Below are 23,201 nucleotides of genomic sequence, written 5' to 3'. Positions count from 1 at the left end.
CTTCGCAGGAAGGGAGAAAGGAAGGGGAGGGAGGGGGGGGAGAAATCCTACATAACAGGCCCGATTTGTACATTGTTAAGCAACTAACTTATTCAGACAGGCACAATACCAGTGAGCCAACAGCAGAACCATCTGCCACAAGAGGAGTCCAAACTTTCTTTTTTTGGTACACGAGATGCTTCCAAAGGCAGGGCTCTTGTGATGACCCGGAAATTCTCGAGCACGACTTAAACCACTGCCTGTTCGGCTTTAAAATGCAACAGACTAATTCTGAGTTGCAGGTAGGCCTTAAATGTTCCCCCATCCCTGCGGGGGAACGCCAGGTGCTGAGGAGGCAGGAAAAGCATTCATTTCATGGGGAAAAGGGAGTCTGATGTGCTATACTAACAAGAGCCCTGAAGGAAGGGAAAGACGGTTCCCACACTCACTCACAGTCTGTTAAATATTTAATCCAACTCATGCTCAGATCTTTCGGCTGCATATTCGTGTGCCAAGAAAAAGCCACAGACTGTCCAGAACTCCAGACACTTTCTAAGATAATCTGACCGACAGGGAAATCAGGAAGGCCTCCGTCGCCAAGGCCAGCGAACTGGTGTGAACGTGTTTGAGAGGTTGGGAGAGGGGGGCATGCTTCAAAATCAAAGAAGCTTCCTCCTTTGAAGGCAAGAGACAAGGCTCGTCCTCGGAAATTGGGAGGAATATTTCGGCATAATGCAACACAAAGAGGACCTCCACACTGTGAAAAGAGCAAGGGAATGTGCTGAGCCCCAGAGGCCTGAACAGGGACCACGGGGGGCTTTGCTTGAGGTCGCCCAGACCCACTGAGCCCTGTGTCCCCCTCCCACCCGCAGCCAGCAGAGACTAAACCACTTCCTCCTAAGATGGTGCAAATATACTTATACTGGCGTTAATTAACACTGGCCTCTCCACAGGGTTCTACTTGGTTCTGCAAGACCACCAGGGTGTGTCTAGCCAGCAGCTTTCTGCCGGACTCCAAGGCAAAAAGGGAAAGGGAAGCCACAGCATTAAACATTGGAAGCCAGCCAACCACAAGTCGTGAAGGCCATCCTGTTGGTCCCTCTCAGACTGGTGCCCAATCCCTGAAGCCTTGAGGAAAGCGCCTGATTGGGGGGAAAGGCACCGTTGGAGGCTCTGCCAGTGTGGAGCGTCTGACTTTGGTTCTGCATCTTCCTAAGGAAAGCCAATTCCAGGCTGGGAAATCTCTGGAGCTTTCTGGAGCCAATGGTGGGCTCGTTGGCCTTAAACCCCACTGAGGCCCCCGGCTGCCCTCCCAGTCCCTGGGTCTCTCCCAACCCGGAGTAGACGGCCCCAGGGGAACTGATCTCTGTTGCTTGGGGCCCACCAGGACGTTGGCAACCTTAACACTAGCCAGCGTGATTTCATGGTTAACAAGTGGCAGCCCTCCACAGACTCTTCAGCAGAGTTCTGGCCTTTGCAAGTTGCGCCCTGCAGTCTTTCTCTCTCTCTCTCTCTGAAGGCCTGTTGCGGGAGAACCACTCTCCAAATCTCTCCACCCACCCCCCGCCCCGCCCCATAGAAACACAGCATTCTGAACAGCTGCAAACATACAAACCCGTTTTATCTGCTGACAGTGCTCCACTGTCAAGGCCTAGAGTTTAACACTCACTTCTAAAGCAAGCATTTCTTTCTTTCCTTCTGCGGGGGGGGGGGGGGGGGAGACACACATTAAAATAAATAGACAGACAATACCCGCTATGCTCCAAGAGTCTGCAGGCTCCTGCCAGCTGGGAAGCTACAGCCTATGAAATATGCATCGCAGTGAACAAAGTGAGCCGAAATATCCATGGTTTGGGGGTGGGAGGCAAGTAACCCTTTCCTGCATGCAGTGCTGTCAAGGGGAGAGCGTGAAGGCATCAGCAGAGGTCACAGGGACACACAGGTGCCATCTGTGCCGAAGCAAAGAGGCAAGCAGTGGCAGGGACATTAAGCTGCTGTGAAATATGCACTGGCGTTCACTGCAGCTCCCCAGATTGGGGAGGCATCAGAATGCAAGAAAAGCCCTGCTGGATCAAGCCAGTGGCCCATCTAGTCCAGCATCCTGTCCAGATCTTGGCCAACCAATTTCTCTGGAGGGCCAACAAGGCACAGAGGCCGAGGTCTTCCTCTGAAGCTGCCTCCTGGCACTGACATTCAGAGGTTTAATGCTTCTGAACATCCATCCATCCATCCATTCAGATTTCTAAACCTTGCCAAAAAATGGCCACAGGCTGGTCCATAGAGGTTCCCTTCCTTCACCAGGGCTAGTAGAAGAAGAGCTAGTTTTGTACACAGCTTTTTGTTACACAAAGGAGTCTCAAAGTGCCTTACGGTCGTCTTCCCTTCCCCTCTCCAAAAGAGACACTCTCTTGTAGCAAATTCCACATTTTAATCACGTGCTGTTCAAAGAAGTATTTCCTTTTGTCCATCCTGAATCTAGAGCCCAGCCACAGTTCCCTGCAGGTGAGGCTACCTAAGATAATCCTACATGCCACAGATGGGCAAGTTTGGTTTGGCCAATGCTCCTCAGCCCTGCCTGGAGACCCCAGGTCCTGCTTTCTGGCTGGAGGAGAGAATAAAGAGAATTTTTATAATCCGCTGTTCTGTACCCGAAGGAATTTCAAAGCGGCTTACAATCTCCTTCCCTCCCTCTCCCCACAACAGGCACCCTGTGAGGTAGGTGGAGCTGAGAGAGCTCTCACAGAACAGATCTATCAGGACTGTGACTAGCCCAGGGTCACACAGCTGGCTGCATGTGGAGGAGCAGGGAATCAAACCCAGATTAGAAGCTACCATTCTTAACCACTACACCAACCCAAACGAGAGTTACCCACTGCATAACAGTAATTTCTCCGTTTATACCTACAACAAAGACCCTGATAACCAAACTATCACATTTTTGTTTTGTACGTAATTGCTTGTAGCAATGGCAAAGCCCCAGCCTGCCTGGCCACTTCCCTCCTCCTCACTGGCCTACCGAGGGCAAAAGTGCAGGAGGCAGAAGGACGGCTGGGGCCAGGACGGAAGCGGCAGCCAGTGTCCAGCAGGCTCACAGAGCGGTTCCAGCACTCCCTAATGAAGCAAAGTGGGAGAAGGGGTGGGGAGTGCCAGCAAACTTCCCGCTAAGGAGATTATTGATCCTCGGCAGTGCCAGAAACCAGCTTTGCAAATTACATCCGCCCTCTGGCTCCACTCTCACCCGCAGGCGGCTCTCGGGCTGCCGAGTGCAACTTGCTAAGGCATTGCAGGAGAAGCGGCAGCCCGTTCGGCCAGCTTCCGCCTGGTGGATTAGGATTTTGCTCCAGGGTTTTCCCTTCCAAGCAGTAAGGGGACTGTCAGCCACACAAGTTGCACAGAGGAACTGGCCCTGGATGAGGGCAGACAAGATGAAGGTTAATCCGGGTTCTCTGGCTTAGCAGAAAGGCAGACTGGGGAGCTCCGCTCTTCCGTGCCTTGGAAAGCCAAGTCTGCCCTTTGGGAGGGCTGCTCAGCACGGCAGGCACCGTGGAAGGCCAGGCGGCTGTGGGGGCTCTGAGCGCTTTCCTCCAGCTCCAGCACGGGCTCAACCAGCCCAGAGCCGCCTGCTTTGACCGACAGCCGCTATCCAAAGTCCCAGGCAGAAGAAAGCCTTTCCCGGCCACTGCTCCCTGAGATCCTGCCGCTGCAGATGCCGGCAGGGACTGACTTCTGGCATGTATCCTTTGGTAATACAACCACATCACTCAGGAAACCAACCAGGAGCTGCCTGGCCCCTGGCCCGCTTGGGCTATGGGGCTGACCCCAGTGCTGGCAGACGCTCCCCCGAGGGCCTTGCCCCCCCCCTCGCCTCTCCATAGTACCTTGGTGCCATGCTCATCCCCTTCCACGTGGACAGCATAGGTGAGGCCACCCCGCTGTGAGCCCTCCGTGGCAATGCGGACCTTCACCCCAGGCAATGGGGTCCCCACGGAGCCTGGAAAAGAGGCAGCAAGAGAAGAGTGAGAGCTGGGGGGGGGGGGGAGAAGCAGCAGCGGGTGAGAGCGGGGGTCCCTTGGAGGAAGGCAGACCCTCCCTGGGCTTCTTGTTTCTGTACAGGCAGCTTGAGAGGGCTGCTGTGGGTCTGCAGCCGAGCAGCTGATTCGTGGCCAGGAGCACCCCACAACTGACTTCCCCCACTTTCTCCCCCCCCCCTCCAGCCCAAACTGACAGAAAGCAGAGGTCTAGAAAAGGCTGCAAAACGCTGAGGACGCTAATTATAGCGGAGCAGCAGCCGACAGCGCAATTAAAGTCTTCCCGCGAAGACAATGACTTGTCCTCCTCAGGCCTGAGTGACATTTCAGAACACAGTGTGCTTGGCTAACAGGGCCCGATCCAGCAGAGAGTTGGGAAGGAGGAGAGGAGAAGGGGTGTGTGTGTGGGGGGGGAGAGGAAGCCTGCATCTAAGGGTTTTTTAAAACCACCACCATCTTGGTAGCCAGCATTGCTACAGAACCGGGGGTGGGGGGTGGGGAGGCCTGTCTCTTTCCCCCTCTGGCTGGAGAGCTCCCGGCCACTTGGCGTGGTGCCCACCCGGCTGAAGCCAGCTCCGGCAGACCGCGACAGGCAGCCGTCGGGGAAGGAAGCAACCCTATTAGTCCTCCTCCGGCTCCCCCCCCCCCCCCGCTTAAGTTAGATGTCAGTTCTTCCCTGATAAATTTAATTGGTCCTGTGGTCTGTGTCCTTTGGTGTCAGGGGATCCGGATGCTGTTCTGCCTGGTGGGTCCCGGGAGAGCGGAGACAGGCCAGCGATAAGGCGCTCGGCACTCTCCCTGTCAACAGCCTACGGAGGAGTCCCCGCTGCAGGAGCTATTAGCCGCCTCTGATCTAAGCCTCCAATTAGAGTGGTGATGAGGCCCAGTGAGGCAGTCGCCGGCCATGAATTATTCATCTCCCTTCATGGTAACAACAGTGGGGGGGGGAGAGGGAAGGGGGGGGAGAGCCCTGCGGAAAACAGAAGCAATTTGAGCAGGGTTTTAACCATGTACAAGCACAGCGTTTTCATCTCCTCTGCCGTCAAACATGCCGCTCGCCTGGACCTTCAGATCTTGGCACCCGGAGAACAGGGACCTTGCCGGTGCCAGGAAACAGGCCCACTGGTGTGAGTGCGTGAGGGAGCTCCTGCTCACAAATAACGTGGGTGAAGGAATCTCCTGCATGCACACCTGCCAGTGTGAACGGGCAGGTAATGCTTCGGATTCCGGCCACAGACACTGCCCTGCTATTCCAGCAGAGGGGGCGGGACGGGCGGACATTCCCCCGCATGACCAGTCCTACGTCTCCCCCTGGAGCTTCCTGAACACAGAGAGGCAGGCCACGCTGAAGGAAGGGGGAGAGCAGCAGGGCTCTCCAGACGCCTCCAAACATGCCCCGCCTGCCTCAGGTTTGGAAATCTGTGCCGGGAGGGAGAAGCCAGTGGCCGTGCGGCGTCCGTGTCAATTATAAGCTACCCCGAGAACTGGCTTTGTGCTGGGCCCTCCCTCTGGTTCTGCCGGCTGACTCCACACCCCGCCGTGCCAGCTGTCCGGTCCTGACACGACTGGCGGGGCTAATTATTCTCTTTTGTCTGCCTCGTGTCAACCTCAGCATCTCCTCCCCCCCCCCCACCCAGAGCCTCTTGGCACGGGGCCTGCTGAACTCCCGGCAGCCAATGAGAGGCCTGACACTGGACGTGCTCTGAGGAGGCTGCCGAGGCTGCTGCCCAATCCCACGCAGCCAGCAGAGGTGCAACGGGAAGGCTCAGGCCCCGTCGGCTGAGGAGGGTCCCAAAGAGCGCTGGCTGCAGATGTTGCTGTGTGCTGCAGCAAGGGGCCTGCCAGAGAGGGGGGCCAGGGGGGTTGTGGTAGGAGTGGTGGACTAGGATCTGGGGGCCCAGGGATGGAATCTCCCACTCGGCCACGGGAGCTTGCTGGGTGACCTTGGTCAGTCACTCTCTCCCCCTCAGCCTAGCCCAAAACCGAGAATAATGCTGTAAGCAGTTTGGAGTCTCTGCTGGGGAGAAAGATGGATTGTAAATAAATAAAGCAAATTAATAAATAAAACCCCCAACAGTCTGGGAAAGAAGTCCTGGGGTTCTGTGCCCCTCCCTCGGAGAACAAGCCCCTGGCTGGCACAGTGCTGGGCTACGCCCGCTGGTTGCCATCGTCTTGGCTGGTTCTATTATCAGCACCCAAACCTTCTGAGCCGGCCGGCCAACCCTCCCTGGATTCCTACCGGGGATGCGGGCTCCGTGCAGGGGGTTGGACAGCGCCATGCCAACCTCTGTCATCCCGTATCTCTCCAGGAGGGTGTGCCCAGTGATGCTCCTCCACCTCTCCAGGACGGGCACGGGAAGGGCGGCAGACCCAGAGACCATCAACCTGAAAGCAGAAAGGCCCGTGGGACCCACCTTGCAATGTGGGGCAGCCCCATGCCGAGGGTGGACAGGTGCTGGACTCGGCTTTCTCTTCAGCAGCGCTGCTCTGAACCGAGGAGCTCAGCGTCACGGGTCCCCCGAGCTTTGGGGCGGGCCCCACTCCTCACAGGGCATGAAAGGACGTCTGCCTGAGGGCAAAAGAGCTGCTCTGCAGGACAGGAAGCCAAGAGACTCTGGCCATGATGTCCTCTACTCCCTGCCCACCGCAAAGCACAGGGCGCTGCAGGGGAAATGGCAGGCTGGTACCCAGGGCAGTGGCCAGACCAGGCCTGGGCTCCCACCAGGACAGGGCTGGGCAACCGCCTCGGGGACCCAAACAGGAGCAGAGACATGACAGATGGCTGCTAACCAGACAGGAGGAGGCCAGCACCGGGACTGAGCGGACGGCTTGGCTCGCCTCTCTGATGCAAGACACCAAGAGAGAAGCAATCGGCCTCATAGTAGTGGGAGAGACTGTCTCGTCCAACCAAAGGAAAACGTCCGGCGTGAAAAACAGCCCCCAGAGAGGGCTTTGCCTGGCCATCTTCCGAAAACCACCCAGGAAGGGCAGCCTACAGCCTCCTGGCTCAGTTCCCTGGGAAACTGCTTTGTTTGTCTAAATCCCGTAATGCAGCCATTGGGGAGATGCCCCATAAGCATGTGCAGATGGCCTTGCTTGCACCAATTCCTCCCCTCCCTCCCCCTCCAGCATGAAAGGAAGCAGCTAGGGTATTGCCTGTTTCACAAGCCAGTGGGTGAGTGGAAATGGAAGGGCTGCCCTGCCCGCCCGCCCGCCTACCCACCAGCCCTCTCTTGCCTGGAGTCCAGTGCAAGGCCCCCTTACCGAATGTTATCTTGGCAAACGGCACGGACGAAATCCTGGACGGGAGGCTGAGAGAAGCACTTGTCATAATGCTCAGTCAGCTTTGCATAAATGGTTGGCACGGCCATGAAGACGTTGGCTCTGGGCGGTTGGGGGTCCAGGAAGTGCTCCCAAACCTGGAACGGAGAAGCAGAGGGCCACGTCAGGAACCATGCTGGGACTGAGCCTGGGAGCTTCTGCATGCCGGGCAGGTGCTCTGCCGCTGACCCCCATCCCCAGGCTCCACCCCACAGAAGCACAAATGGGCTTTTCCATGCCTTTCCAGACCCCTGGGCTGCCTTACGCTGTAGCCTTTGTGTAGCAACGGAGACAAATGCCCACCTGACCGGGGGAAGTGTGGTTCCCCTGGCAGTGCCCCAGCTCACCTGCCCCACTCAGCTGTTCTTCTCTCCTCTTGCTGACCCACGGCAGCAGATCATTAGCTGATGGCTCCCTGCAACTAGGTGGTGTGAGACCAGCTAGCAACAGCCCTCTGAATGAAGAGCCAGAGGACCAGCCCTGCTGTGTCCAGTGTCCCCGTCAGCCAAAGTGTGCTGAGGAGCTTCTTCTCCCTCCGCCCCCACACATGCCCACTCCTGGGTGCTGGAGCCCCAGAAGGTGTGCCTGGCCAAGGTGTGCTGCCTGCTGAGAGCTCCTCTGCACAATCAGCCTGGCTGCGGCTGGGGGGGTGGGGGCTGGGGGTCCGATGGAGGGCCGCGATGCTGGCGCTTGCCGTCCTTCCACGACCGAACTTCCATTAACTTGCCGTCCCCCGCAGTTTCCAGAAATGCCCAGGGAGAGAGGGACTCCTTTCTTGAAAGGCAGCCTGGGCCCTTGCTGTTTGCTGTGCCCCACAACGGTTTGTGTGCTCGGCACGACTCTGCTTTAATCATTTATTCATCCGTAGGGTTCGCTGCTCCCTCAGCGTCGTGGGCTACAGCTTTTAAACCCTCGCCCCGCTGCAGGCATGCTGAACAGAGCAAACACTTTCCCCAAGATCCAAGGATCTAACAAACTATGACAGGCTCTGCTTTCCATTTTTTTAAATCTCCCCCCCCCCTTTTCTCCCCCTCACGCATCAGAAAGCATTACTCTGCAGCCGATGCTGAGGGGAAACGGCAGATCTGGGGAGAAGGAAAGGAAACCGGTCACTTCCCTGCGCTGAAGTCGGTGAGAAACGAGGAGGGTCTGCATCGAGAGAGGGGCGTTTCCTCCAGACTGCAGACAGGTGCCCCCCGCAGCCTTACAGATCTGCTTTGCCCATGGCTGACACTGGGTCACCCCAACAGCGCCATTTCAGGGTGCAGGGAGCTTTGCTTCAGGACTTCCCCTCCCTGCGGTTGAGACCGGAAGGCCCAAACCAAGCTGATCCCTGTCAGCACGACAAGAACGAGCTGGGATGGGCAAGATGTAGCTCTCATCCTAAGCAACCTCGCAGGGCTGCTCTTGTGAGGACAGAACGGAGACAGCTAGAACGAACGCTCTCCCTCCTGCGGGGCTGGAGGGGAGATTTCAGCCAACCCCACCTTCAGCTGGGCTCTGCCCTGGAGCACAGTGTTGCTCAGGGCCCCTCGTGCACACGTTTGCCTCCCAGCATCTGGATGAATTTAAGAGCCAGAACCCTGTCGTCCTTGACTCAGTGGCAAAGTTTTTACATCTTGCCAGGAGAGACTGTGAACGTGTTCTGTCTCGCTCTAAAGCAGGATAGCTGCTTTGGTTGACTGCAGTGGGTCTTTCTGTATTTCCCTCCCTTACATGGTAATACTTTTAATGTGCCAATAAAGGCCTTGTTGCTGTTGATGAGAAAATGGAGGAAGGAAAAGAGGCGCAGGCTAAAAGCAGAATATAAAAATTACAAAGTCCACCTCTTCCAAAACTGATCCTTGGGAACCGGCATCCTATTACTCAGGCTTAACGGTGACGCTTCCGGGGACCACCAGGGAAATGTTACGCCGGTTTGCTCTGTGGCCTGCCACACTCACGTCATTCACCAGACGGACAATATAAGCTTCTAGGCATCACTTTTGAAGGCAGCCCCAAGTAAAACCTTATCCCTGCCGGCCAGACGAGGAAGACCCCATCTGTGAATGAGGGTCCGGATGGCTGAGAAAAGCCCACAAGAAAGCCTCACAAACCACACAGCAGGCTGCGCTACAAGCAGCGGGTGAGGCTGGGAACGCAGGGGCCATGGATAAACCTTTTATTAATAAATGATTAATGGGCAGTAATATCCTTTAATAACTTCCAATAACGGAATGCTAGGAAGAGCTTTAGCAAGATTCTCCTCCTAGCAGATGGTGCAGGCCCACGTGCTGCTGCTCAGGGGAGAGACGCGCACCTCTCGTCAGGAAAGAGTACCTGAGATGCCAGGCTAGGCTGCAGCTGCAGAGGGCTGCTTCGCAAGAATGGTTTGGGAGCAGTCGTCCCCCGGAGCTGGCAAACTCTGCACCAAAATCAACAGAATGGAAATCGAGTAACCCCAAAGGGAAAGAGCAGCAAGCCCAGAAACAAAAGGAAGCTTCTGAAAAAACTGGAGTGAAATAATACCTCCTGGGTTCCTTTCTGGCCAGAAAAATGTCATGGGGCCAAACCTTCCCCCCACGGCACTTCAGAACCCAGTTCCCCAGGTCGACGGCCACCCTACTGCAAACCCCCACAGCCACCCTGGGTTCCATATAATGTTTCATTGGCCATAGGATAACTCCAGCCAGCTTGGTGTCGTGGTTAAGAGTGGCAGCTTCTAATCTGGTGAGCCGGGTTTGATTCCCCGCTCCTCCTCCACATGCAGCCAGCTGGGTGACCTTGAGCCAGTCACAGCCCTGATAGAGCTGTTCTGACCAAGCAGGAATCTCAGGGCTCTCTCAGCCTCGCCCACCGTACAGGGCCTCTTGTTGTGGGGACAGGAAAGGGAAGGCGACTGGAAGCCGCTTTGAGACTCCTTCGGGGAGAGAAAAGTGGGGTATAAAAACCAACTCCTCTTCTGACCTCTGGGCCCCGCCTTATCCACGCAGTGAGGAGCACAACCTGCCTGCCACAAAGACCAGCCCCATCAGATTGCCACCTGTAATGTAACTGTAATGGCACGCCGCAAATTAAGTAATCTAATAAACACTGTAATAATAAAGTATTTATTGCATATAATGAAGTGTTCATGATGGGAAGGGTTGGGCGCTGTTGTGGTTTCTCCGGAATCCGTGCCAGGATCACTCAAGGCTGAATCCGGCAGTGGCGGCTTTGAAGGCAGGTTCCTGGCTTTGTTTTGATGGGCATGTCAGGCATTTGAGCTGCCGCTCGGGTTTTCTTTATATCACCCTGTAATTGACTGCTCTCTCGAGGTGCGGAGAAAGAGAAGTACAAAAGGCGGAAATAAAATCTCAGGCTCCTCTGGTGAAAGCCTCTGCGGAAACGCCAGCAGCTGATTGTGGTAGCAAAGGGCACTTTTGCGAACTGCTGGAGACGGCCAGCCAGGGTGGAAAGGGGCTCACGTGTGTTCAGCTCCAGGAGAAAGCCCAGCTGGCCTGCAGGCGCTTCCTTTGAAGCATCCATAAAACCACAAAAAGCAGAAGAGGTAGCAGTGGTGGAAAGCAACTGAGCCAAAGGGCAAACGAGGTTCTCCAGAAGCCCTGCTGCACCGGGGACTGTGGGGCTCAGAGCAGACCCTTTCTGGGCAGCCCTGCTTAGGCCCAGGTGACAACGGCAGGCAAGTGAGGACACCGCTCCAAGGTTCACCCTCTTAGAGGATACCCTTGCTAAGCACACCCTTCTGTGGCCAACACATGGCTGAAATATAGGAGGAAGCCCTAAGGAACAAAAAGAAGCTGGGTGGGACATGGGGAACTTGCTCCCTGAAGCCTCCACCCATCCACCCTGGAAATTTCACAGAAGCTGAATTCTGCCCAACCTGAGAGCTAGCCTGGCCTCCTCAGATCTTGTGAGCTAAGCAGGGGCGGCCCTCGAGAGGACCTGGATGGGAGACCATCAGGGAAGGCCACCGTGCAGAGACAGGCGATGGGAAGCCACCTCAGAACATCTCTTGCCTGGAACACCCAACTGGGACGCCGTAAGTCAGCAAGGCTTGACAGTATTTGACTCTCTCTTCCTCTCAGATTCCAGAGAGCAGCAGACTATGGGCGACCTGGATTTCAAGCAGTCCTGCAAACTGTGGAAGAACCGGGGGGTGGGGGGTGTCCCAGCTACGACCTTGGAGAGGAGTGTTCTCATCTTAGGCCAGCTGGTAGCAGCTGCTGTGGCTGAGAGTGTGTATAATGGACCCAGAGCTTTGGCTGTTCCTGGAAATGCTGCTCCCCGGGCCTAAATAGCCAGGCTGAGATGGCTCCTGGGTGCCAAAGCGTTGCCAAATGCTCAAGCCTTTTCCTCTCCTTCCCCACCTTCTTGCATCACATGCTTTTCATCTGCTCCTCTGGGGCACCCACTCCGGGGACAGGCAGCACACTCCCAAGCTGTCTCTCCTCCAAGACCACAATCTCAGCATCTGGCATGGAATTCACGGTGCCGCGGTGGCTGCTGAAAATGCGGGCACCGTTTGAGGGGTACAGAAGGGCCCGAGCACGATGAAGTCACCCCCTTCCCACACGGCAGCAGCATGGCTGGAAGGAGGCCTCTTGAAGCTGGGCTCCCTCAGGCGTGGGGAGAGCAAGGCCAGAGACAAGCCGGACGTTCTACCCCTGCAAGCCTCCCGTCAGGAGGGATTACGGCCACGTCTGCTCTGCCAAGTGCTCCGCTTGCATTTATCTGTGTGTGTCATTTGTATTTATTAGCCAAGTTCCTCTCCTAAGACTGAGAGGAAGTTAGGGGTAGAAACAGATGAGTCCTACTAGCCCCCCCCCCCCCCGGTTTCCTACGAGCTAACTTGGAAACTGTTCACTTTTATCAGCCACTTTAAGCCCACAGGTGAAGGAGTTCTGAGTCTTGAAATCTCCCCCCTTCTAACTTGGCACTGGATTCAATTCTTAAGAAGAAGAGCTGGGGGGGGGGGGTTGTACCCTGTTTTTTACTACCGGAAGGAGCCTCAAGACAGCTGACAATGGCCTACCCTTCCACTCCACACAACAGACTCCCTTGTGAGGTAGGTGAAGCTGAGAGAGCTCTGAGAGAACTGAGACTGGCCCAAGGTCACCCAACTGGCAGAAGTGGGGAATCAAAATCAGCTTAGAGCCCACTGTCTTAACCACTACACCAAGCACACCGAAAGAAGAAAAATACACCTTTAAAAACAATTACAAAGGCTTGCCCTCCTTGCTCACTTGGAGAAAATTCTCCTCACCCAAGACTGGCCCGAGAGCCACTATTTATCACTGGCTGGGCTAAAAAATACCCAGCACTACAGCCTCGCTAAGGCAGCCCACAACCCTGGCGAGCTTACCGTCTCTGCGCTGAATTCCGGGAGCATGATGCATGTGGCGCCAACCCAGAGGGGGCACAGGAGCTTGTTGACCACCCCGTGGACGTGGTGCAGAGGCAGAACGTGGAGGATGACGTCATCCTTGGTCCACTGCCACTTATCCACCAGCCCAGTTATCTGGAAGGACATTGGGAGGAAAAGTAGACAGTGTCATCACACATGGAGATCGACCACACACACACACACAGAGCTCTTCTACATCCTCTCTTTGCTTTGGGATAGGTTTTTTGGGGGGGAGAGTGAGAACTTCAGATGCCAGAGACATTTTTTAAGCCAGCAGGAAGAGAAACCAGTTAGAAACTAGTAACACACATACACACAAACACCCCCCCCCCCAGTCCAACCCCCTGCAGAATGCAGGAAATTCACAGCTATGGTAGCTATGCTGCAAATTTTGTGTCTTTACCTCAACCTGCAGGGAAGGACAGCCTAGAAATATAGGAATAAGAATAAATCAATAAATCCCCACCCCCACTGAACAGAGAGACAGGCTAGACTTCCTAAAGACCTCAATGGCTCCATAGGTTATAATGAAGGTGAACTGATTTGGGAAACCCAAATCTTGCTGAACCCGAATCCCTACATGAATAATGGAATTTGGATGATTCGGTATTTCCCAAATTGATTAGGGCCAAATCAATCTGAATAAAAAATAAATGGATTTTTTGTATGTGCACAGCCGTCACACACCCACTGTGATCCCCCAGCCAGGCCACGTGGGCATTCTGCATCCCGGGGGGAGCAGTGTGATCTGCTGCGGGCCCAGACCCCGAGTGGCAGCGGCAGCCAACGGACTCCTCACTTCTAACCCTTTTTGGCTCAGGGAGCTAATGGATTTTTACCACCTTGGGGACAGGCAGATAAAAAACAAACAGCCTTTTCAGAACGCCTTTTAAGACTTCTCATCACAACACGACTGGAGAAGGGAAGCGACTGATGCCTTTGCTCTCCAGAAGAAAAGGCCCCGCCAGGAGCAGTGTGAAAGGAGGGATGCTGAGACAGAAGCCGGCTTGGAACTCCCCCCTCCCCCCCAGGCCCTCAATGAGAGGGTGTGGGCTGCCCGTAGGAGTGAGGGGAGCTGCTCTGAGCACCTGCCCCTTCCCTTCTTCATCAGCTGCCCTTCCAGAGCAGGCACCCTCCGGAGACCTGATTCAGCAGCTGAACCACAAACTCACCACGGCCTGGATGTTCCGGTGGGTGCTGAGGACTCCTTTGGGTCTTCCAGTGGTGCCACTCGTGTAAATGATCATTGCTCCCCGGTCTTTCCACTCCGAAATGGGGCTGCTGGCTTCCAAAGAGGGCTCCTCAGTTAGTGGACACCTCCCGGATTGTGGAAGGGGCACCACGGGCAGGCCGAGCCGCTCTGCAGTGGGCACCACCGTTGCCATGAGACTTTCCTCGACCAGCAGGAGAGCACTCTGAGAGTCCTTGATGAAATACTCCAGCTCTGAAACAGGGTGTTTTCTGTAGAGAGGGACGGCGATGCCCCCACTCATCCACACGGCCCACTGGGCGGTCACATAGGAAGCGTCGTTGGGACACAGAAACGAAATCCGCTCACCATTCAGGTCTCCGCTGGAGCACCCCAGCCTCCGGCAGAGGGCCTGGGACAAGAGGCGGCTGTGCAGATACAGGTCCTGGTAGGTGTGTCCTCCATGCTGGTCAATGATGGCTACTTTCTCCCCAAAGGCCAGGGCTCTGCTGAAGACTGGGGCGACCCTCCCAGAATAAGACTTCCTGCTGGACTGCAGGCCTCTGTGGACACAGAATGTGTTCCTGAGCCTGGAGGAGCGTCTTCCCCAAACGGAAAGACGGCAGGCAAGAAACTGGATTGAGATGCTCCTGCTGGACAATATCAATGCTGGCAACATGTTTCTGCCGAGTCTCTTGGCCGGATGCAGTACTAGAGGAAGAAATCAAAGAAGAAGAAGAGTCAGTCCTTAGATGCCGCTTTTCTCTACCTGAAGGAGTCCCAAAGAGGCTCATAGCCGCCTTCCCTTTCCTCTCCCCACAACTATAGATTCAAATGGGTCGTCGTGTTGGTCTGAAGTAGCACAATAAAATCAGAGTCCAGTAGCACCTTAAGACCAACAAAGATTTATTCAGGGCGTGAGCTTTCAGTGAAAAAAGGGTCTGATGAAGAGTGCTTACACTCGAAAGCTCACGCCCTGAATAAATCTTTGTCGGTCTTAAAGGTGCCTGACTGGACTCTGATTTTATTGTTCTCCCCACAACAGACACCCTGTGAGGTGGGTGAGGCTGAGAGAGCCCTGAGATTACTGAAGGAGAAGAGTCGGTTCTTATGTGCCACTTTTCTCTACCAGGAGTCTCAAAGCAGCTGACAATCAGAAGCAGCAAACTAACTTAGCAGAAAGCCTTGGCTTGCAGCGTTACCGTTTCCAGGGGATTCGTCTGGGGGAAGACAAAGCCACAGGATATTATAAGCTTTAAGGAAGTCTCCACAGGGCCCGAGCGGAGGGAAGGTGAAAGGCTGTCTGGGGTGGGGCGTGCTTGCAGGGAGCTGAAGGGATTTATAGAGCTGCTGATAACCACCTTGCAATTAAAGTTTCATTTAAAACGAAAAGCCTCTTGAGAGCCTCTGCATCACGGAACAAGCCGTAGTGGCTTCACAGCAAAGGCCCGTTCGGTCATGACTGTCTTCCCCACCCTTGAGCGACTAAAGGTCTTGTGGTGGGAGTAGCATCAAAGGAGAATCCTTTTGCCTTCACAGGGATTCCTTCTGGTGTTATGTCCAACAGGAAATACTCGGGGCACATCGGAAATTTACAGCCCTCCAGTCCCCGCTTGATGCCGCCACCACTTCCTGCAGCACTGAATTCCACGTGTGAATTTCTCTTTGGGCAACAAAGAACTTCCTAGACTGTTAGCAAAAGTCAAGCTCACCTTCTCCTGACTTTGAAATCCCCCCTTCCCCTGCCAGACTCTGGCTGGTTAAGGGACATTTGAGAGCCGTCAAGAGGCCTGCTAATTGGGACTGCGTGCATCTTCCATACGCAGGGAGCCATGCCATAACAGGATAAACATTCCAATGAGGTGCCTGCTGTTACCCTGGAATCGGACCCTCCATGGATTTACACGATACCTCCTGTTCCGATTCACACATGCACACACACAAGGCCACTTGGCACAGGTCACTTTGGGCTGCCTGCTTGCGAAAGGGTGCCCAATTCCCTTCCGACACGTGCCGTGGGAATGCAGGGGAGGCTAATCCACTTTATGGGGCTGGTGGCACATTACTATATAAACCCGAGGCTCGATTGCTTTAATTTAGCCAATTTCTCACTGTTATCATTGACGCGTACGCTGGGTTTCTGCAGCTGCATTCAGCCAGATAAGCGCTGCTGCTCTGGGCTTGGAATAATGGTCCCTGTCATGCTGCTAAGTCCAACTGTTTCAAAATTATACGAGAGATATAAAATGTTAACTTTTGGTGGGCGAGTATCTGTCTGCATAAAGTGCTCAAGATCACTTAAGCCGGAGCCTTAGGGGGAACGGGAAGCTTAGAGAGCAGATGGCCAGGAGCATGGCTCTAGCAAGAGATGCGCGGAATTATGCACTTCTGCTGCGATGTCACCACATTCTGTTTGTAGGTACGTGGTCCAGACACTTCCAGCCCTTTCCACGGGGTAACATCAACCTCTCCAGCACCTGCCACATTTTCACGCCAGCACTGATGCACCCTGCAAGGCTGAGATGCAAGAAGCCAGTTCCGGGCTGGAATGGCGGCAAATGTGCTGCGCTGGATGAGGCCCACACATTTCTGGACTAAGGTTTGAATGGGGACCTGCAGAAGACTGGCAAAAGGGTCTATAGAACTGTTGTGTGATTTGCCACTGTGGTTCGGTGGTTAGGGTGTTGTCCTAGGATCCCGACTAGATGCAGGCTGGAATGGCCCCTTTGCCATGGGAAGCCTGCTGGGTGCGCGGGGGCCTGTCACATTCTCTCAGCCTAACCTACCTCACAGAGTTGCTGTGAGGATAACACTGAAAGAGGAGAACAAGCTTTGAGCCCCTGTTGGGGAGAAAGGCATGGTATGAAGGAAGGAAATAATAATGATAAGAATCATTTACCACCCACATCAAAGACTATCAAAGTTGCCTTAGAATCAAAGAATCACAGAGTTGGAAGGGACCTCCAGAGTCATCTAGTCAAACCCCCTGCACAATGCAAGAAATTTACAACTGGTCTAGAGTTATAGTGTTGAAACCAGCACCATAACTCTAGACCAGAGTTGGCAGGGGCTCATGGTTATTGTAGTCCATGGACATCTGGAGGACCACAGGTTGACTACCCCTGCTCTAGACCATGCCAAACTGAATTTCATGCTGCAGAAGGCCAAGGACCTGACGCCATTCAAGCATGAGAAAGGAATCAACTAAGAGATAAGCAAAGCCAAAGTCCAGAATGCATTGCTTCTTCAGGAGCATTGTTAAATAACCAAAAATCAACCCCATATTATTGTTTTATGATCACTAGGAAGAGCCAGTTTGATGTAGTCATCAAGGGTGGCAGCCTCTAACTGGGAGAACTGGGTTTGATTCCCTACTCTTACTCCATATGCAGCCAGCTAGGTGACCTTGGTCCAGTCACAGTTCTCTCAGAGCTCTCCCAGCCCCTCTGTTGGTGTCTGTTGTGGGGAGAGGAAGGAAAGGGGATTGTAAGCCATTCTGAGACTCCTTCAGGGAGTGAAATGGATGCAAATCCAGCTCTAAAGTGGAAGGCCAAAGAACCCCATCCGCAAGTATTACAAGCTGAAACTTGTTCCCAATTTCAATTTGCCTCTCCAGAAGGAATGCTGACTTGAACACGCTGAACAATAAAATCAGAGTCCAGGGGCACCTTTAAGACCAACAAAGATTATTCAGGGCAGGAGCTTTTGAGTGCAAGCACCCTTCGTCAGACTATGATCTTCTTACATGACAGGGAATACACAGCAAAAATTAATTATGTTACAACAGCCAATCAATCCCCGGGAATTCAGTTGTAGTTTACAAAAACACCAGGAGAAACCAGACTGCCCGTGTCAGGGATCAAAGGCTCTCGTCTCCACAAAAGGGAATTGCTGGCAACTCGCTTATCCCGAGGCCAGCGAGTCAAACTCAGCATTCCATCCCATTGCCATGACCTTACAGTCACATTATCACAAATAAAATAAATTGTGAGGAACACACGAGTGGAAGAAGGCTGATCAGGAGCAGGACAAGACGTGTTCAGCGTGGCGAAGAGGGGCAAACTGAGGCCCTCCAGAGGCCCATGGACTACAATTCCCATGAGCCCCTGCCATGCTGGCAGGGGCTCATGGGAATTGTAGTCCATGGGCCTCTGGAGGGCCGCAGTTTGACTGCCCCTGTTGTAAGATTTGCCTGTGGCCACGTCGGCCTGCAGGGGAGCCGGGTTGCTGGGGGTCATTCCCCCCCCCCAAAGGCCTGTCTCTCCCCTCGGGGGGGGTCCTCCCCTCCCCCCAGACAGGAAAGGGGGCACTTAATCCCCCCCCCCGGCAGGGGCGGCGGCAGAAGAAGCCCCCCCACACCCCCCCCGCGAGGTGCTGCAGCTCCGCCCTCCGCTCGCGCCCCCCTTCTGCCCTCACCTGCGTGGTGCCGGCAATTGCGTCCGGCCTCCTGGTCCGTCCGCCGTCGGAGTCCCCCCGGAAACTAAGCGCCCCCTCGCGAGTTCCGGGGCACATCCGGGCCGGCAGCCGCTCAGCGTCATCCGGGCAACGAGGCGGCGTGACGTCACCCACCCGGGGTTCCGAGACGAGGCGGCGCCTGCGCGCTGCGCGCCGCGTCTAGGAGCAGCACTTTCTGTATCCCGCCCTTTCCCGCGGGCTCAGGGCGGGTGGCAACGGAGAGAGAGGCGGCTGATCTCATCCACACAACTGAGCCGCTTATTATACAAATGTCAATTCAACATGTGCATTATTATATTGTTATATATAAATAATAATAAATTAAATAAATACATTCAAAGCTGCCTCCTAAAATTTTTTGGGTGGGTGCCATTTTTGTTGGGCCCGCCTTGGCGAATGAGGACCTGAGCTAGGCAAGCCCGCCGATAATCACATTGAATGCTGCAAAAGCTTCCGTTGGCAAGTCGTACAAAGATGGTCCCGCCCCACAAACGTGTCTGTCTGCTCCTTATGGGTCGTCTTTGCTCATTCGTTGCATTGCCCCAAGGGAAGGCAATAGGTGAATATAACAGAGAGAGAGACCTTGACCACTATGGTGCCTTCACTCTTGACCCCTCCCGGCTAGCACAACCTTCTCCCACCTTCTAGCGAAACCTGAGGCTGCAGACTTTGCAGTCTTCCATTAGCTTGTAAAATTCAGGGAATAAATACTTTTCTAGAGCAAGACGATGTGGGACTTGCAGCATCATCAGAATACTTTAAATGGCCTTTTTGTGCTTCCCAAACTGGATATTTTAAAATGACTTCAGGTGGGACAGAATGAGGTTGGCATTTGTTCCTGCTCACTATCATACTATGATCCCTTCATGAACCTGATTTCCTTTGTCAAACACTGATATGTACAGATTTACAGCTCACCTCCTATGAAGAAGAGTTGGTTCTTATATGCTGCCTTTCTCTACCCGAAGGAGTCTCAAAGCGGCTTACATTCACCTTCCCTTCCTCTCCCCACAACCCTGTGAGGGAGGTGGGCCTGAGAGAGCTCCGAGAGAACTGCTCTATCAGGGCCATGACTGGCCCAAGGTCACCGAGCTGGCTGCATGTGGGGAGCGGGAAATCAAACCCAGCTTGACAGATTAGAAGCCTCCGCTCTTAACCACTACACTACAATGCAAATATAGATGTTTTAAGGAAGAGGATAACACCAGTGTCTATGTGTTTATTTAGAAGAGGGCTGTTTGTTTAACTCTTTAAGGTATCTTACTGCATATTAAAAATGTTCAGGGCAGTCATTGTTCTACTGCCGTCCCTTTCCTATCTTTGCCTCCTATGAGAATCTTCTAACCTCACCTCAAATCAGCTTTTGTCTTCCAGCCTTCCTTTCAGCCGAGTCCGTGTCAGCCCACCATGAATACCGAGAACAGCTTGCAAACCCGGCCGGAGGAGAGGCAGACCCTAAAGGCTTAGAAACGAAAACGCCAATTAAACAACCCCCAAGAGCACTGTGGAATAAAGGTCTTGTGATCTTTAAGTCAATGTCATGATTTCTTCCCCTGGAGGAGGGATGTCTAATTGATACCCCTGTGGGACTGCCAAATCCTTGAGGTCCGTTAACACGTCTGTGCAGCACAGTGGCACTTGTTACAGGACCTTCATGTCTGCCTGGTCTACACAGGCGGCAGCAGTGCTGTGGTGGGAGACCGAAGACACACAGCTCTGCTTCTGACTGCTTGCAGAGAAGGCGTATTCGCAATGCTTCTTTGCACAGAAGCTCCCTGAAACTGAACAAATGATTACAAACCGGGGGAGGCAGTTAATCTTTCTCCTACCAGGGAGAATTTGTTTAAAGCTCTGAGCTATTTTCCTATTCTCAGGGATAACGTTAGAATATGTGCAGAGGGCATTTTCTTAAGCAAAGCCATCGCTCACTTACTGGGAAAAGAATTCCAAACCTGAGCACCAATCAGCATGGTGTAGTGGTTACGAGGGGTGGCTTCTAATCTGGTGAGCCTGGTTTGATTCCCCACTCCTCCACATGCAGCCAGCTGGGTGACCTTGGGCTAGTCACAGCTCTGATAGTGCTGTTTTGACTTTCTCAGCCTCACCTTCCTCCCTGCCTTCCCTGTTGTTTTTTCCTGATTTATTTCACTGTGTCTCTGGCCCTGTGCCTATTCCTTGTCACCAATGAGTAAGAATCCTTGCAATTTGCTTCCTTGAAGCCAGCTGTGCTTTATCTAGTGCAGCAGCTTTTCAGACTGGGGGGCAGGCTGTTCTCCTCCTGGATCTTCTGGCTTCTGTCATGTGGAGGTAGCAGAACTGCAATCAGCTCCACACCTGGGGGTGGGGACAGGGCCCCCAAGAAAGCGGGCAAGAGGCACAGGATGGTCAGACCCCTGCCCTGCTCCAAAGAAGGAGGTTGCCACGGAGTATGATCCTTGGACTGTGCGGGAGCTAAGGGGGAATTCTTGTCACAGTGGCGCATGTGTCGTGTGGCAGACATGAGCAGGCTTGGCACAGCCCTGTGCTTTCGAGACGCAGGCTCTGTTTTCGCACACGTGGCATGTCAGGCGCATCTGCCAGCCCCCAAAGCAGATGCCGGGGGGCTGCCTCTTTGCCGCCGCCCCACACTCCAGTTGGGACACCAGGCGCCAGGGCTCTGTCAGCTACCTGTGGCTGTGGCTGTGTCCGCGGCGCCTGGCAGCTGGAGACTGGCTTTGTTTCCAAATACGGCAGGTGCTTCTGAGCATGTCTTGCCATCGACTGAATTTATTTACTTGTTTGCGTTTCACTCCCGCTTTCCTGACGACAGATTCTGGCAAATGATGCAGGCAGGCATGCTTCCCGGAGGCCTCCAGCCCTTCGCAGGACCCACCCGCCCACCGTGGATGTGCCTGCCCGGGCAGGTGAGGTCCTGGCCCCGCCCCCCAGGCACCTTCTCACCTGCATCAGCCTCTTGGCGGGGAATGAGCCCGTGGTGGCAAATCTCTCTTCTGCATGCCAAATTGCCCGCAGTATTAATGCTCCCTGTTGGTTTAGTTAGAGAGAAGGAAAAGGTAAGTGCTGCTGAGGCACGGTGGTTGCAGGGAGGTGAGTGCCGGCTACGGAAGAAAAGGGGTGTGTGTGGAAGGGCTTTTGGACAGGCTGCTGAGAAACCCAACCCAGGCAGCCCCTTCAAATATCTGCCACCCGCCCTGAAGGACCGAAGTTGTTTGAAGACTCCTCAGAGGCGAAGGAGGATGCCCAGCAGAGGGCAACAGCGTCCAGCGACAACTTCTGGCCAGTCTGCCCAGCGGCTCCCCTCGGGTGACCTTTGCCATCTCGGGCTGCAGCCTGGCTTGCTTTGGCTAGTGCCCGCCCACTTCTGCCCTAGCCGGTCTCCACCGACCTCCCAGGCCCTGTTTCCCTCTGGTGGGAGGCATTCTCCGATTATGACGGGGCAGAACTTAGCCAGGAGTCCCTAAACTGTGGCACAGACTGCGCACACACCGCAGAACAAAGGGAAGATTTCTTTGCATTAAAAATGGATGCCCCACGCCTTCTGCAAGGCTTGCAAAGTGCATGTGAAACACACACAATCCGTAATGGCAACCAAACAAAAGCAAGAAAATGGTAAACAATCACCATCCGTAACACCAGCCCAGCAGGGGGGGGGAGGGGCTGGAAAGGACTTTTTGAGATAAAGACTTTACAGGCTTTCAAAAAATAACCAAACCGTAAATAAATAAAAGTGTTTTTTTTTTGTCACAGCCTGAAATGAAAGAAACCAGCTTGAGAAGACCCTCTGTGTGTGCTCATCTTACAAGAAGAAGCCAAAAAAGGGGAAATGTCCTTTACAAGGCAAGTGAGCATGACAACGGCTTGGAGTCCTGCTTCTGGGTTTCTGAAGAAACTGGAAGTCGAGGCCACGCACACGCATAGATAAACACCCACCCACACAGCTCCCACCATGAGAAATGGGGCAAGCTGAACATCCCTGAACAGGGTGACTGTTAAAAACCTCCATCCAAGCCTGCTCACCAGAAGCCAAGCTGCAGGCAAGATCTCAGCTTCTCCGTAGACACGATGCATTTGGGAAAAGGCAAGCATTTCGTTTCTGGCCAAGCTAGACAAAAGGGCCACTCCGATGTTGTTAGGCTCCCAGCTTCACACCTCTGCTTCCCTCCCCCCAACCAACCATTGTGAGCAAGGTGCTTACTCTGGGGGATAAAGCTAGAAGCGACTCTGGACAATCTCTGAAGTGGAAATAGCAACTGTGCAGTCACCTGGGCCCTAGGATCACTGCCAGGCCGGAAGATTACGGTTGACCGTCCATCCAAAGCAGGTGCAATCAGTCACGATGAGATCTGGATGTCTGTGCTTTGCTTGCTCAACGTCTGAGTCGAGGGCGCGTTCTGCCCTCTCTGCATTGTACCTGTGTTCTTTCCCACACATTTGTGTGACCAGGGGAACATTATCCCAGAGGCCTTGAAGGGCAAGAGACCCGTGAATTGGCAATGAGGCGTTTTGTCAAGCAGGAGACAAAACATTTCAATCAGGAGCCCCTGTTGTCAGTGGGGGGTGCAGAGATGCCAGGCACTGCTTCTGCGTGGCTGGAGGCAGAATATTAGCAAGTCACGTGCCCTGTGCTATGCCAGGGCTGCAAAGAGGAGGCTCAATCCCAGGGGAGAGACCGTGGGAAGCCAGCCGTGACTGGCACGGAGGAGGTAAGTCGGGCTCCCTGCAGCTGCGGTGCTGAAGGAGGCACTTTCCTCCTGGGGATGGAGGTTCCCCAGTTCACTCGCATGAGCCTCTGGGCCCGAGAGGCACTCAGCCTCTGACTCCCAGGGCCAGGAAGCAACAGCGG

The 23,201-nt window shown here is 54.2% G+C and overlaps 1 protein-coding gene across 4 annotated transcripts in view; it reads right to left on the bottom strand.

Annotated features, from left to right (window-relative positions):
• The window catches only part of ACSF3 (acyl-CoA synthetase family member 3), a 36,365-nt gene extending 17,928 nt beyond the window's left edge, over positions 1 to 18,437 (bottom strand). For 2 of the 4 annotated variants that reach the window (XR_013226469.1, XM_077309578.1), the window contains exons 1-6: positions 18,320 to 18,437; positions 13,887 to 14,614; positions 12,673 to 12,828; positions 7,272 to 7,426; positions 6,247 to 6,392; positions 3,858 to 3,970 (exon numbers count right to left, since the gene is read on the bottom strand). Coding sequence is in view for 3 of the 4 variants with exons in the window: in XM_077309578.1 (XP_077165693.1) it covers positions 3,858 to 3,970; positions 6,247 to 6,392; positions 7,272 to 7,426; positions 12,673 to 12,828; positions 13,887 to 14,582 (1,266 nt within the window). In the remaining variant the exon portion in view is untranslated. Of the gene's footprint in view, positions 1 to 3,857; positions 3,971 to 6,246; positions 6,393 to 7,271; positions 7,427 to 12,672; positions 12,829 to 13,886; positions 14,615 to 15,075; positions 15,171 to 18,319 lie in introns of those variants that run through there. The other 2 variants (XM_077309579.1, XM_077309580.1) reach the window with 2 other exon arrangements.
• Between the last annotated feature and the right edge of the window lie 4,764 nt (positions 18,438 to 23,201).

Source organism: Paroedura picta, chromosome 14 (assembly GCF_049243985.1).
Source record: "Paroedura picta isolate Pp20150507F chromosome 14, Ppicta_v3.0, whole genome shotgun sequence".
Classification (NCBI taxonomy): Eukaryota; Metazoa; Chordata; class Lepidosauria; order Squamata; family Gekkonidae; genus Paroedura; species Paroedura picta.
Note: the sequence above shows the minus strand (reverse complement) of the source record. Positions and strands in the feature narration are given on the sequence as shown.